Source organism: Microtus oregoni, unplaced genomic scaffold (assembly GCF_018167655.1).
Source record: "Microtus oregoni isolate MIOR12 unplaced genomic scaffold, Mior012 000035F_ref0000213, whole genome shotgun sequence".
Classification (NCBI taxonomy): Eukaryota; Metazoa; Chordata; class Mammalia; order Rodentia; family Cricetidae; genus Microtus; species Microtus oregoni.
The window spans coordinates 3,016,631-3,032,359 of NW_024543094.1; the positions used below are offsets into that span (position 1 = coordinate 3,016,631).

Consider the following 15,729-nt stretch of genomic DNA (forward strand, 5'->3'; position numbering starts at 1 on the left):
TTCTTACACCGTTAGTATTAAAACCACCAAATAAACAGCACTTTATATGCTGCTTCTACTCATAAAAAAAAAATGAGCCCCATTTTTGAAAAACTCTAGAAAAATAAAGAAATCAAGATAGCATGTTTTTTAAGTACAAAGTGTTTTCTGTAACACTGGAAAACAAGAGACAAATATTCTGGCTCTACTAAATAAGCTTCAGCCCTGGGTTTAAATGCCACCAAATAAATAAATAAATAAATAAATAAATAAATAAGCAATACAGACAAATTTTCACACCCATACAGGTAAAGTGAATCCACTATTTTAACCTAGACATAAATACACTCTCCCTAGAGATCAATGGAAACCTGGCTTGCAAGACTGACCGTCAGCTACCTCCTACCTCCCTCCCTCCAGCTATGTCACAGTCCACAGCTGTGTGAAGACCCTGATCAAAGGCTGTAGAGCTGAAGCCAAGCTGGGCACACATGGATGGGCACAGATCAGCGGCCATCTCCTCAGGAATACCGGTCCTCAGAGTTGAAGGTTCTGGGCTGTAGTGAGCTTCTAAATCACGCTCACTCTTCAGCTGTACATTTAAAACAATAATAAGTCAGCCGGGCAGTTGTGCCGCACGCCTTAACTCCCAGCACTCAGGAAGCAGAGGCAGGCAGATCTCTGTGAGTTAGAGACCAGGTTGGTCTACAGAGTGAGTTCCAGGACAGTCAGGGCTACAAAGAGAAACCTTGTCTTGAAAAGACAAAAAAATAAATAAATAGATAAAATAGATTAGATTAGATAGATAGATAGATAGATAGACAGACAGACAGACAGACAGACAGACACTCAACCTAGTAAAATGTTCTTGGAACATACAAATTATAAAACCATGAAGGAGGAGACTGAAGAGTGGTCAGGCACATCAGTGAGCTGTATCATGAAGGACCAGTACTAGGAGGCTGGCCAATGTAGTCTTCCTAAGGGCACACAGAAAAGCAGAGCATGATCCAAGGAGAGCAGAAATGACAAAAGCTACAAAAACGAGGACATTAATTGCCTACCTTGTGAGAAAGCCTGGAAAGAAAGAGAATGTCACCGCAAGCCTTCTGCCTGGTTTTCCCCCTTGGGGGATGCTGGATTTTATGTTCAGTGCCCGTGCTTGAACTGAAATGCCTCTCAATAGTTTGCTTAAAATGTAAAAAATAAATGGTGACTCTGCTATCCCTGAAAACAGTTAAATACATTAAATTCACAGAAACCAAGAACAAAGTTCATGGCCCTTAAGGTCGTTAATGTCCTTTCCAGTAGCCAACTTGAAATTCGTGTGGGACAGCTCCTATGACAAACTAACAATCTCTGCTCTATTGTGACTAGCAGAGACTTTCCATGTCAAATGGAAAGCATTTTTGAATTCTTACCAGACGAATCAAGATGGTTTCGAAAATGCCAAAACAAGAACTTCTCTTAATATACAACCTATCACAATTTGTATCCCTAATTACACTCTGAAGAGAACGAGCAGCCTGCCCACCTCATCCACCACCCTCTGGTCCATTTGCTGCCTTTAGCTCTCAGAGAACAATCACTAGCCCAGCTGTGGATGCTCAGTTTGGGGGATGAGAGAACACAGCAAGGCCTGTGGCTTGCCTGCTGGGAACTGTGGGGTCACTCACCATTCGAAGTGGTACTGGAGGCCACGGCCTTCTCGCTGACATCTGTCCTTGTGGAGCACTTCCCGATGGCATTCTCAGCTTTCTTCCTCTCAGTGGTCGTGGAGCTGTGGGACTGGGCCTCCATAATGTCTTCTCATTACTTCAGCTTGTTTCTCAAAGGAATGCCTAGAAAACACCAAAAGGCCATCAAATTCCCAAAATGGCAGAACAAGAAAGAAACCTTTATTCGAAAGCCCTCTGCATCTTCAATCTGAGAAAAGGCTAAAGGTTTAGCAAAACCTTGATGACATTTCTCCAAAGGTTTTTCTGGCAAAAGAATCCTTTGTAGTTTTATTAAGAAGCCAGTTCAAGTCGCATGCAGTTGAGTTTTCATATTTCCTAATGGTCCCAGCCTTTGCTGTCTGCAAAAGAAAAGAGAGGTGCTCACAATATACGCTTCTCCTCAGCTCCTTCTGAGCATGTGCTATCAAATGATCTAGTGGTTCTCAATCCTCCTAACCTGCGACCTTTAGCAGTTCCTCATGTTGTGCTGACCCCAACCATAAATTTACTTTCATAACTGTAATATTGCTACTGTTATGAATCGTAATGTAAATGTTTTTTGGAGGCAGACGTTTGCCAAAGGGGTTGCAACCCACAGGTTGAGAACTGCTGATATAAATTTCAATTTTCAACTGTCTACAGTTTAAAGCCCAAGTGTCATGTTACTCTTAGGTCGTGTCTGCACACCTCTCTTCAGGCGGCCAGTCGCCTTTATAGGAAGGGACACTAAGAGAACTTCCAAGTCAGAAGAAAGTTTGCAGCTGCTAATTAAGAGTTTTTAAAGATCACCTAGCAACCCTCCCCAGAGTTTGTAACTGAGTTAGACTATGATTTCTGCTTCTTCCATGAAAACTCCTGAATTGCAAGGTGCTTCTTAACCTAAAAACATCCAGGCAAACTGTGCTCTTTAAGTTTTCTCAGAACGAAAACATTAGTCTGGTGGTGGCAGTGCACATCTTTAATCCCAGCACTTAAGAGGCAGAGGCAGGCAGATCTCTGTAAATTCGAGACTAAAATAGTCTACAAAGTGAGTTCCAGGACAGCTAGCACTGTTACAGAGAGAAATCCTGTCTCGAAGCAACCCCCCTCCAAAAATGAAAATATTAATTTGTTTGGCTTAACTTCCGAAACGAAGGGAACAAGACAATATCTCTCCACCCCACAACAAAAAGCCAAGAGGTGAGGAGAGTGAAGGCTGGGATCACTCACAAATATGAAAACTCATCTCCCGGCCAAGTCAGTTCATCTGCCTTTCATCGGCTTCATCCATGATAGCCCCAACTAATCGTTCATCAACATTCACGCTAGCACGTTCTTTTCTACAGTCATGTTCCAGAACTACAAAGAATACGAGGATGGTAAGTCCACTCTCAGGCAGGCCTTCTTCAAGCACTCTGGGCGGCAAGAGCCATGGAGGCAACTCTTCTGTCCCGTCACCCGCTTATTTTCCACACGCAGCAAGCACCACGATGCTTGCTCCACCAAAACAGTGGCTAGTGAAATTAAGCAAACAGCTTTTTAACTGGCCAAAGTCAAGACCCCAGAGGGTACACGCTTAGTCAGCTTTAACTCAGGTTTCCAAGGGAGCTGTAAGTTCTTTACTGTACACCATATCCCCCTTAACCTGGAACTCAAGCCATGCAATGATGGCTTCAGAACCAAAGGCAGTACACACAATACTGGGGCACCAGTTCTTCTGGTAACTTCCATCTTTTCCAAGAATATTTATTATCATTCCCTCTAAAACACACAAGTGTTTTATAGACTAAAAAAGGAGAAAAAATAAAAAGACGGACTTATCAACCTTAAGACCCACTCTGAATTGAGAAGTATATTCGGAGAACACAATGAAAAACAAGACCAAAATAGCAAGGGGCTGGACAGCACCCACACAGGCTACCTAAGGATGCCCCAGGAGCTGTCCAGCATCATCATGGGCAACCTGCACTCAGTTTCTGTTGACAGAATCCAACAGAAGCGCTCTGTTGCTTTTGTTCTGGAGAGGAAACCAAATAGCAAAGACCTTCTTTCTAAAAACACCCTTTAGCACAAAATTATACACTTAATTCCCAAGAGAACACAAACCCCCCAAAGCCCTTCCACAATCCTGGACAAAAACCTCAGAAGAGAAATTTTCTATACTTGCTCGTACCTCTTTAAACAGAAAAACAAACAAACAAAAAACTCAAAATAAAGAGCCAGAGATGGCTCAGTGCATCAAGGACCTGTTTCAAGCCCAACAATCTGAGTTTGGTCTCTGGATGGAAGGAGATAACCAACATCCCCTAGTCATTCTTTCATTCCAAGTGCTCAGTCACATTAAAAACAAACAAATACACAAACAAAAACCCCACAAACTCAGACTAGTTCTAATTCTCTCTCTGGACTAATTTTGTTTATTTGTTTAAGGTGGGGTCTCGATACACAGTCCAGACTAGACTCAAACTTCCAATGCTCCTTCCTCAACCTCTCCCCTCAGACTAATCCTCAGATTACAGAACTGCACCACAACACCCAGTTTTAAATATCATCTTTGAAGTCTATCACACAGTTGGGAGAATGGCACCCAACTTCAATTCCATCACTTAGGAGGCAGAGGCGGGAGAGTTTCTGTGAGTTCCAGGTTAGTCTGGTCTACAAATACAGTTCTAAGCCATCTGGGGCTACATAGTAACACATTGTCTCCAAAAAATAACAAAACAAAGATCAAGTATACTGAAAGAAAAATTCAACCCCAGCCTCACCACCTACTCCAAAAGTGTCCCTAAATAGTAACCATTTGTACCAGCCATCAGTCCCCACATTGCTACAAGCTTGCTAAAAGTTTCCCTGAGTAACAATTAGTATCAGCCACCAGTCCCCACATTGCTACAGGCTTGCTAAAAGTGTCCCTGAGTAACCATTAGTATCAGCCATCAGCCCCCATATTGCTACAGGCTTGCTAAAAGACCTGATGCTCCAGTCCTATTTCTGGCACAATGCATTTGTCATGAAGAACAGCACTTGAGATCCTGTAATTGAAGGAGCGCTGATTGTCAAGCTCACTACAGATTCCAAGCAACTGCTCAGCACATTTGTTTTTGTCCAGTGCTATGTAACCACGAGAGGACTTCACCAAAATCTGTCTTAACTACAGAATGAATGGAGTGTATTCCAGAACACTGAATTCACAGCCTAGGAACGCCTATCCCAGCTCCAACTGTAATGATAAAGAACTGTGTGCAGAAAAGAAGAAGCCTTTGCTGAACATACATCTCCCCACTCCAGACTGGAAGCTTCATGTGGAGAAGGCATCTATCTTCCCAACAACTAATCCACATGGAAATGTTTACTGGATAAATAAAAGCTCACCAGAAACTCCATGGCTTCTAAATCTGCTGTGTCTTGAACTGTAAATATCCTTGAGCTAGCTATACATGCTGTCTTCTAGACTAAATGATTCACTGAAAACTGACAAATTATATAAAAGCTAAACATTTTACCAGGAATCCCAAATCAAAGCTACCAACTCTTTGGCCACTTCAGACAACATAACCACTTCCTTCAAAACTTACACAGTTTTATTAGCTGGATTTGGGGGAGCATACTAAGTTTAAAATGCAGAAAGGAAACAAAACACACACAGGGATCAGAGCATTCCATCCAGAGATGAGGGTTCCAGTAAGAACAAACAAGTCACCAAGGTTGCTTGGTGAACCTGGATTCTATGTGGTTGTTGGGTACCCCTCAAGGCAAAGAACTTCATTTTTAAAAATGCATAACCCTCCCAGAACTCATCACAGGAGAGAAGAGCTCAGGGGCCAAGAGGCACCACCTGAAAGCTACTAATTAATGGTCTTGGAGAATACTAATTCCTACCCGTTTGAAATAGATTTCTTAAAAACTAGGCCCTTGGTAACTTAAAGAGTCTACCCCTTCTTCTATTTTGACAACTTATTTTTGGATCTCATTAATTAGCAACTAATTATTTAAGTGTAGTCAATGCTTGGTGCAGGGCTATAACATGGCAACTTGCCAAGTCAGACATCTGCTTCCTGTATAGCACCATGAATTATATCAGCTTATTTTACTGATAAAAACACAATTTTATCCTTGTCACAAAGAAAAAGCTTTAAAACCGGGGATGCCCATACCCCATCTAACTGTTGAAATATTGACTGCTTCTCCCCTTCAGGGTGGCTCTTTCACAGGACACCAGGGTTCTGGAAACACAGACCAGAGTTGACCCCTGCTGGAATGCTAAGTCCTGGCAGGTTGAAGCATCATCCTATTGCTCTCCTTAGAGCCTGGAGTAACTGAAGAATCAAGGAGGGTGGGAATTAATTTCGATTCACTTCAAATCCTTTCCTCTGTAGAACACATGCCACTATTTTTCAGATATGAATGAAATCCCAAGACTTTCCTCCTGAGGCCGTGTCCCTGTTTCAACTGGCCTGTCCCCTTCAGTCTTTCCCCCTGACACACTGCAATCAGGACTGCAGGCAAACCACTTAACTTTCTCTGCTTTGTGTATGTGTGTGTGTGTGTGTGGGGGGTGATTCTGAGTTCTAGCGAAAGAGGTAGGGGCAACCAGTGGCCCAGTAAGCCTGTAAGTAGCATTGGCTTTCTAAGATCTTAAGTTTCACAGGTTAAACGGGGGGGGGGGGGGGGGGGGGGGGGAGAAAAGCTCCTTCCTGGAGGCAAAACAACCAAGGCCCTTTTACATTCAACTATTCTAACCCTTAGGTAGTTTCCCAGGTCCCCAAATCTGGAGCACAATTAATCTCAGACCCTATTTTAAGTCTACCTCTATCCTTACTTGCAGTTTGCCTACAGGAACTAACTTCCTGCATGCACCAGGTCCGCCACTTGGAGTGCATGTGCACTCTAAAAGCACTCTAAAAGTGAAGGGGGTGGAGGCAATATTTAATAAGTTAGAGAATTTTGGAGGGGAGGAGTCCACAACGTTTGCAAAGCACTTTCACACAAACACCTTAAGCCCGCAGAGAGTCACTGTCAGGGAGGAGGGGCTGCCTCCCAGTGACTGATCCTCTTCAGAGAGACAGGCCCATTTACTATGGGAATCCCTTTGAGCAGGCTGTGGTTGGACCCCTTCCTTAGCTGGCATAAATAGACGTGAGAGCTCTGGATGGTCAAGGCAGACACATAGACTCACTGTCTCTCAGGAAGCCCTGCAAGCTCCACCTTAATCACCACAGAAGCTTCCTGTAAAGAAGGCTTTTAAAGCCCAATTCTTAAACCTACATGGACCAGCCTCTCCCCTGGCAGGTCTCCGCACTAATACCTCCAAACCATAGGTATTCAGAAATCCTTTCCAATCTGAACACTAACATCTGCAAAAGAAAGCACCAGTGCTAACTAACTCAAGCAGAAGTTTAAAGTGACAACTGAGCATCCTATAACCCAGGGAGGGATGGAGCTGCTGCAGTCACAGGCCTGCAGCCCTCTGGGTGAACACAAGCATCCCACCAACGCCTAGTTCCTTAATCCACTTGGTCTTATTGTTAGCGGTTACCTGAACTTTGGCAACAACTCTGCTGTTTCTTTCTCTTTCTTTTTCTCCTAAATGCATTTAAAGATTTTAAACAACTGAAGTTCAAGACTGGATTGATGACAACCTGATCAGTTTCTCATAGATTAGGACAGCTACAGGCCCTCTTAAGAGACCAGAAAGAGAAGTCCCTCCAGAAAGCAGAGCGAGGCTATGAGCAGCACCAAGTGTAGGCCTGTGTGAGAAATTACAAGAATCTGCTGCTCCAGGGGGTCAGGCTTTTATCCACACCTGCATGTACACTGTTAAGCTGAATGGTCCCCTCATACGTTAACGTTTCAAAATTCCACACTGAGCCAGGCTGAGAAGGGATTTGGAAAGCAGTCTTCCACTCCATCACCGAAGAGTGATGGTTCTCTCATCCTCCACTACTAGGGCATCATGGAGGAAGCAACCATTTAGGGGGAAAAATCCTATTTAATATTTATACCTTCCTGGCGCTATTAAATAACCCATTTCCTAAAGAAAATAATTCCTTCAGAGAAGAGGAGGAGAATTTTTTCTTAACATGAAGACAAAGATAATGCTGATTTTAAAACTTTTCATCAATTTTGTAAGTGAAAACTAGTCTTGAGGTTCAGGGAACAAAACACGGAGACTGCAGCCCATCTCGAGCAAGCACACATGGAAAAGAAACGTAAGCGCTTTGTAATGTGCTTGAGGTTTTCTCCCGTTCAAACGTCTTTCTGAACTTAAAATCAATTAGTTATGCATAACCTCTCTGACATACCAACACTTCCCAAGAAGTCTCAGCTTTCACCTCCCTTCCCATCTCTACTGCCTTCCTTCCTGCAGACCAGGAAGCCCAACTACATAAGTTCTTAATGCAATCTTCACTAATGTTTAACTACAGTATTTTTTTTTAATATACAATTGTTTCACCTTTATAGGATTACTTTTCCCAAGGTCAAGAGAGCAGAAAACCTCCTCTGTGAATAAGAAAGCTGAAATCTATCCAAGCTGCCCTTTGGGGAAACCAGGGGATGCATAAGCCTGCTGTCTATAATTTTCAGTCTTCCTTCCTTCTATGTCTGATGTTCTCATTGGAGATAAGCAGTGTTTTGACAGACATCCCAAAATTGAATCTATCTAAGAGGGAAATCATTGCCTGGATTTGGTGAATTTGGTTTTCATAAATTAACTGCATCAAAACTTTCAAGAGATTTTTATATTTAAGCCAGGTAGTGGTGGCAGCACATGCCTTTAGTCCCAGCAAGCAAGAGTCAGAGGCAGGTAGATCTCTGTGAGTTCAAGGCAAGCCTGGTCTACAGAGCTAGATCCAGAAGACCCAAGGCTGCACAAAGAAATTTATATATTTAACTACAGTCACTGAACGGACTATTCAACAAGAAAGAAATTGTTATTACATTTAAAATCACAAAGTGACATTTTTCCTGCCTTTGCTGGTGTCAATATAAGAGATTACAAGCTCCTGCCTCAGCTGCCAGAGGAATTTTATAATATTTGAAGGGAGCATGAGATCTCTATTTAGTATTCATTACCCTTCTGAGTCCCACACAGCTCTTTACACACCGGACTCCTGTGCTTTGGTCAGGCGCTTCAGGGGCACAGCAGATGCCATTAAAGAAGCAGCAGCAATGGGAAGCAAACTGACACCCGAATTTTCTGTGCATTAGCTGGATCCAGACCTTCCCTCCCAGAGATCTGAATACCTATATCAGTCTATTAATAAGTTCGCATAAACAATCTTCCCACCACACTTATATACATCAGAAAACCCTGAGTACTTTACTGAGGACTTCTATTCTCATAGAACTTATATAATTTACTGATCATAGAATTCTCTATCTTCATAATAAAGCTTAAAGAGACAGGTTGCATAGTCTATGAGTAATAATTGACTCTCTTGTTGTCATGGCCTGAAACAGGTTCTCACACTGTAGGCCTAGCAGTGTAGAATGGACTATGAAGACCAGGCTCACCCGAAACTGTTGACAATCCTCCTGTTTCGGCCTTCCAAGTGTTAGCACTACAGGCATGAGCTACCACACCAGGCCAACAACTGGCTACTAAATCACACTAATGAGACCAATATTTAGGTATTAAAATCAGTCACAGATAAGCTAAAGATACTCAGCTTGTTTTCATTCAATACCACTCTCCTAATTTTTAAAGTTTTGCTAGTCAAATCTGAACCTTCCATTTTAAAAGTCACACTTTCCAACTTTACGGATTTTCAAATGTAGAGCCTACTTTACAACAATTCATTAGCCAAGCAAGGGCCACTTATCCTGTAAACATTCTTTCTCAAACAACGTATCCAGCTGACTCCATCTTCACCTTTTATATAGACCAGACTGTCAACTTAGCTGCACCCACTGCTCCACACACCCTCAATGAGATGCTATGCTGTGGAATTCTATTGGAGCGTTCACAGCTCAAAGAGCGGGCCTTGTCCTGACGTAGCATGCTCTGATCCACAGGACTGGCCAGTGGACTCCAGGTTCCCATACATCTCAAGTCATTCTGACTTCAGTTCAAAGCTGCTGGATAAGGTTTCTCCACACACTAATACATCTTTGGACTGAATTATTCTTCTAAAAAAAATAGCACAAAATGTAATCAGTAACAGGGCTTAACTGCCTCATTCACTCATTAATAAAATTCGAACGTATCTTTCACCTAATTGGTGAGTTTTCCATCTTTTTTTTTAAAAAAAAAATGACTGTAACATAAAACACTCTGGAGTCCTGTTATGCATTTTATGCAATCTTCAAAAAAAAAACACCTCTCTTTCAAAATAAGCAAATACATTTTACATTTGAAGTTATTGTAACAGGGACTTATGTATTGCAGTTCTCCCTTCCTGCTGAACTAATAGAACAGAAAAAGTACACAGATACACAAATATGGTGTGTATAGTTATTGCTATGCTACCCCCCCCCCTCCAAAGCAAATCAAAGCCCCTCTAACTATTTCAGGCCTGCGACCAATCCAATTTACTTCAGGTACAATTTAAATGTATAGTGCATGCCACAACAAACCCGTGGTAGGATGCCAACAGAGTCCTTAAGAAAGTTTTCCTCTAAATCTCTGGAAAGGAGCTTTGAAAGAAAGCAAGGATTATAGTCAGCCAGGAGGGAGGGAGGGGACTTACCTCAAAGCAGCCAAGCGGAAATCAGAGCAGTAATTCTCCAAGTCGACAGAGTACACTTTCAAAGCTGTAACAGTGTGAAGAAGTGCGGGGCAGCATGGCCTGAAGGCAGCACTAATACACTGATGACTAATGGCTAGGCTAGGGCAGACAATGAATTTGGGGCTTGAAAACGAACAGAAACCATGCAGTACTTTGACAAATGGGCTTTCACGATTTCATTCATTGAATAACCTTTAAACACAAAATTGGCTTGGGTTCTCTCGGGAATGACATGACACGCTGCTGGACAATGATGTAAGTATTTTCTTTTTTTAATTATGACTAGTACACAAAACGCTAGCGCACCATATAAGAGGATATGGCTTACAGATACCACTGAGGCAGACATGGAACTCAATACAGTATTGCCTTTCAGGAGGGGGCCTCAATGTCCCCGTGCCACCTTATTAACTATGTAATGGCTTTTTCATTCAGTTTCTTTAAAAGCTATAGATTTTCTGAGACATTTTGTCGGGTTGAAATATACACAACCAGAACAAGAAACACTTCCAGGTGAAACGAGCACACACACACACACACACACACACACACACACACCACAGTGGCAGCTGAGAAACATGCACAAAACTACTATGCTCTTAGTATTTCAAATGGAAAAAGTCCACTTCTCAGGGGCTAGGCAGAGGGAAAGTGTAAGACAATGGAGACAACACAGCAAGTTTGCAAACAAATGAGCTCATAGAGACACTGCACACATAGCTTCTTTCCAGCAGCCCTCCTCCCTCTTCCTGACATAATTAGCTTTTCAGTTTAAAAATAATAAATTTGGCATTTTTTTAAAGAGAGGATGAAATATGGAAAGAGTCTCTAAATTAACAGGGACCACTTACTTCAGACAGCATAGCCTTCAGCAGGCCCTAAAAACTTAAGAAAAGGATCCTAAGACAGGAAGCTTAGTGAGCTCATAAAACCGGTGCTGGAGCCAGGAACACATAGCATATTTAATCTGCAAACTGTGAGAGTCCACAGTGACTTCAGCAAGATCTGAGGCATGCCCTCAAGGTTTGCTGGGATCTGGGATTAGGGGGCTGATAAGAACCTCCACTGCCCATGGACATGTTTTTCTTCTGCAGTTAAACACAAATGCATGGAGACGTTTGACTGCTGCTTGGCATTACGGCTCAAGTTCTATAAAAGCTTTGCAGCCCCTTTTGCTGTCAATATATCAAAGTTGAAAAAAAAAATCATCAAAGTGTGAAATTTCATTTAAAGTCTTCACCAGTCTACAGCTCTATTTCACAGGCCCATCAAATAAAAGTAAAGATGAAAAATACCCTGAAAAGTAGTCGGGAAAGTTTGCAGCAGCACTCGGCCTGCTGTTGTTTATTGTCTGCCTTTATTTGCTTTGAAAGTAGAACAGATCAGTTTCCACGCAGGAAAACGACAACTGGAAGCGAGGGGCAGCGGACTCTCCCCAGGCTTCAATGAGAAGACAGCCTGAAATCATTTTAGAGAATCTTTTGTTTAACAAATACATATGTATTTGTCCTGTAGCCATTTCAGCAACTTGATTGCCTCTCAATATAAAAGTTGGCAGAAAATTCCCTGAATCTCCCAAAACAAATCAGACCAAGACAAGAATATGAGTGCCAGAAGAACGAAAACCCCCTTCAAAGAACTCCTCAGCTAGGGCTTTACAACGATTGCAGAAAAAAAAGAGAAGTCTGACTTTTAAGATAATCTACTATAGTCTAAAAGCATTAACATTCCATGACTAAGGTTTTCTGGAGCATTTCATGACTCACAGATTCACTTCTTCGAGACTGGTCTTTCTTAGAACATTACTGTCTCCATGTAAGTGAATGCACACAACAATGGTCATGAACGTGTTGCCTTTCATAAGCTTCCAAACTGTCCTCAGAAAGCAGGGAGGGGAAGGCAGCAAGCAGCATGCCTTACACAGGACTCCGTTCTAAATGGCTAAGCCCAGAGGAAGTCTGTAACTCTTCCAGCGCGCAGGTAATTAAGAAAACTTCACCGGCTTCGAAACAAAGGACAGTCCAACTTTTGGGATCTGGAATCCAATTGTTAAATTAACAATTCTTTCATTAAGTTTAAGTATTGGAATAACTCAAAAGAGCCATTTTTTGTCAGGGCTTGCTGAATTTTCTAATTTTTGTCTGTGGTCCTTCCTTGGCAAATTAGACACACAATAAAAATGGTAGGTGGACCAGAGTTCAATCAAGGCGTACCAGGCATGTAAAAAGCAAGGGGAATTGGTAGGCATACGAGCTAACCCTGCCGGTCTATTAGCAATAAACCAATCTATATCTTTTAAAGTGTTTCTGCCTGTGTGAAATTTCACTAGACACCTCTCACATTGAACTTATTCATGCATCTGAAACCAAAAGCTTCCCTGGGCTGACTTTAAGAATTTCATACCCTGAAAGGATCTCCCCTTAGGCGGAGGGTTTCTAATTAAATAGCTTTTAGTGTAAAATAAACTCTCTGCTCTGTATAAATATGCAATTTCAGCTCATTTAAATGTTATTTCGTGTTTGTTTTAAGGTCTGACTATAATCTCGCTGGCCACAGAGCTTGTGGACCAGATTGTTAAGGCCAATATTTCCTAAGATAAACAAATTCTGTAGACACTCTGCATGGTTTACATTGTTAAAACCAACCAGCACCGCTTTCCTGTATCCTCTCAACCGAAATACTGCACTGCCTTAGAAAAATGAAGTGATTCTGAGGTTATTTCACTATTTTAAAACATAGCATTTTCCTGCTTCAAAATAATCTTGACACGTGTAATTAAGAAACTGTCAGACTATTATTAATTTTTAATTTAAAACCCAAATGAAATAATTACGGGAATCAATCAATAAGGCACCTATTCAAATTACAGAGCAATTACATAAATACTCAAAATTAATACTTTAGGCCAGTTCTTGAAGAATTCAGCCTGTAACTCGTGAAGACATCAAACAGCACAAGCTTGTGACATGAGGAGAATGCAGGAAGGGTTTCCCCTTAAACAGACTAAAATGAGATGATTTCAGATGGCAGGGCACAGCCGCCCTTCCCCCAGCAGTGCCCAATGAACTCAAGCTGCGACTCTTTTTCTAGAAGTTATTTCCACCAGACACATATTTCAGGAATCTTAAAAAACAGAAGAAGAAGAAAAGAAGAAGAAGAAGAAGAAGAAGAAGAAGAAGAAGAAGAAGAAATGATAGCCTCACCCAAGTTCTGCACAAAGTCATTTAGAAAAAAAAGGAGGGCTAATAACTTGAATATTCAGCAGTGAACTACTGGGCTGTGGAAAGCTGTAATTGAGGAGAAGGGGAGGAAAAGAAGGGCACGGGGCGTTTTTTGGAACTAATAATACCAGCAGGGCTAATGGCTCTGCCCCTGTATTTGCACAGCGGCCGGCCCTCCATACCTCGAACTAAAGGGTTCTTTTACTTGAGGACGACAGTCCATCATTTCAAACTGAAGTGGCAGCTGGAAAATGTGGAACAGCTGGCACAGAGCTGGGAGAAAATGTTTTACATAAATATATGTACATATAAACTGGCAAAGGGCCACGAGCACTGTACCCGAGGCCAGAATCTATCTCGCAGTCTACAACCAAGTTGGGGTTTGGGGGGGGGGTGTAAACGCGGTGCAGCAAACTTCCCTAAAGTGGCCTTTACACACAGCTATTAAAGCCTGGGGGATGGCGTGGTACTCAAAAAGATGCACTCCGGGACACAGGCACAAAGTTCACCGAAGGATACCAAGTTCACCGAAGGATAGCAAGCACAGGCCAGGCCGAGTGTGAGGGCATGTGGCCATCTGCTGAGAAGTCGCTTCACCAACATTTCAAGTTTAGAATCAATATTAAGTCCACATCCTCAGGCCCCGTTGCAACTCCACAAACTAAGTGTCCCAAGCACAGTAGAGTGATCTATACCCAACTCTTCTCTGTGCAAATTCAGCCTCCTAAGTGACCGCCGCCAAGGGGCCACGGCTACTTTTCTTTCTTTCTCTTTTCTTTCGTTCTGCCCTACCTCTGGAAAGGAACAGACAGAATTCCAAATCGCCCACAGATGGTACAACTTTCACTTTTCCTCTCCCACAGCGGAGGCGCGCCCTCCATCCGATCACCCCGCACCCCCACCCACAGAAGTGAAGGCGGGACCCGGGCGAGGCGGGCAGCAGCGGCCCCGCGCATCCCCAGGAGGTGCGCGCCAGCGGAGCTGCGGATCGTCGCGGAGCGAGGACCAGCCGCAGCTCCGGGCGGCCCCAGCTCCGTGCAGCCCTTGGCGAGGAGTAGGCGCGGACTCCGCAGCCGCGAACTTGGTCCACGCGCCCTGGGGCCGGAGGACTGCAGTCCATCTCGGGAGCGCAGAGTCCGGAGCCTGAGAGCGCGGGAAGGCGCGAACGCACGGATGCTGCTCCGACGCCGCGCGGCGGCTCAACAGGGCGGGCTGCGGGGCCCGCAAAACAAAGAACTTTCGGGCGGGACGTACCTGCGGCTGTGGCTGTCAGGTCCCAAATCCACAGACCCGCGCCGGCGGAGCGGCGGGCGGCTCGGGCTACCGTGGATGGCCCGGCTGGTCGCACTGTGCGGCCGCGGCGGGCATGGTGGAGCGCGGACGGGCGGTGGGGCGAGCGGGCGCGGCGGGGAGCGGCGGACGGGCGGGAGAGTGTGCGGGCGCCGGCGGCGCGGCCCAGTCCGCTCCCTCCCGCCGCTGCAGCCCGCGCATCAGTTTCAGGGATCCTGTAATCTGATCCCTCTGAGTCACCGGCCCTGAGTGACAGTTCTGATTTGGTTCAAACGCGGGTGGGAGGAGAAAGAGAAAAGAAAGGAGCCCCCCGACCGTCAAGTCGACTTTCAGCGACCAGGGCCCGTCCAGGCCGAGCGGCCGGCTAGCAAAAGTTGAGCTCCGCTGCGCGCGGCCTTCGCGCTCCCCTCGGCGCGCTCCGGCGCTCCTCCTCCTCCCCGCCCTCCTTCCCCAAGTTTTCACAGATGTGGCCAGACTCTCCACTCTTTCCCCGCTCCTTCTTCCCTCGCGCGCCCCACCCCCGCCCGTCCCTCTAATTTCCGCCACTCCGGGGAGCGCTGGGGACGCGCCGAGCAGCGGGACGTCGCCACCGCTGCAGGGGGCGAAGTTGGGGGGAAAAAAAACTTGGGAGTGCTGCTCGCCTTACTTTGCTTTCCCGCTCCTTCCAGGCCGCGCCCGGGGGGGTCCTGCTCGGCGCGCGGATCCCAGTGCGCTGCGCTGCGGGCGCCACTGAGGCCGCGCGTCGGGCCGGGCAGGGCTGGCGCGGGCAGCCGGGAGCCACGCGCTCCACCGCCTCCGCCCCTCCCGGGTCCT

The 15,729-nt window shown here is 44.7% G+C and overlaps 1 protein-coding gene across 1 annotated transcript in view; it reads right to left on the reverse strand.

The window, feature by feature from the left end:
- The window catches only part of Gli3 (GLI family zinc finger 3), a 270,292-nt gene extending 255,032 nt beyond the window's left edge, over positions 1-15,260 (reverse strand). The window contains exons 1-2 of the mRNA XM_041630870.1: positions 14,881-15,260; positions 1,656-1,820 (exon numbers count right to left, since the gene is read on the reverse strand). Coding sequence (XP_041486804.1) covers positions 1,656-1,779 — 124 coding nt within the window. The 5' untranslated portion in view covers positions 1,780-1,820; positions 14,881-15,260. The remainder of the gene's footprint in view (positions 1-1,655; positions 1,821-14,880) is intronic.
- Positions 15,261-15,729: the final 469 nt, after the last annotated feature.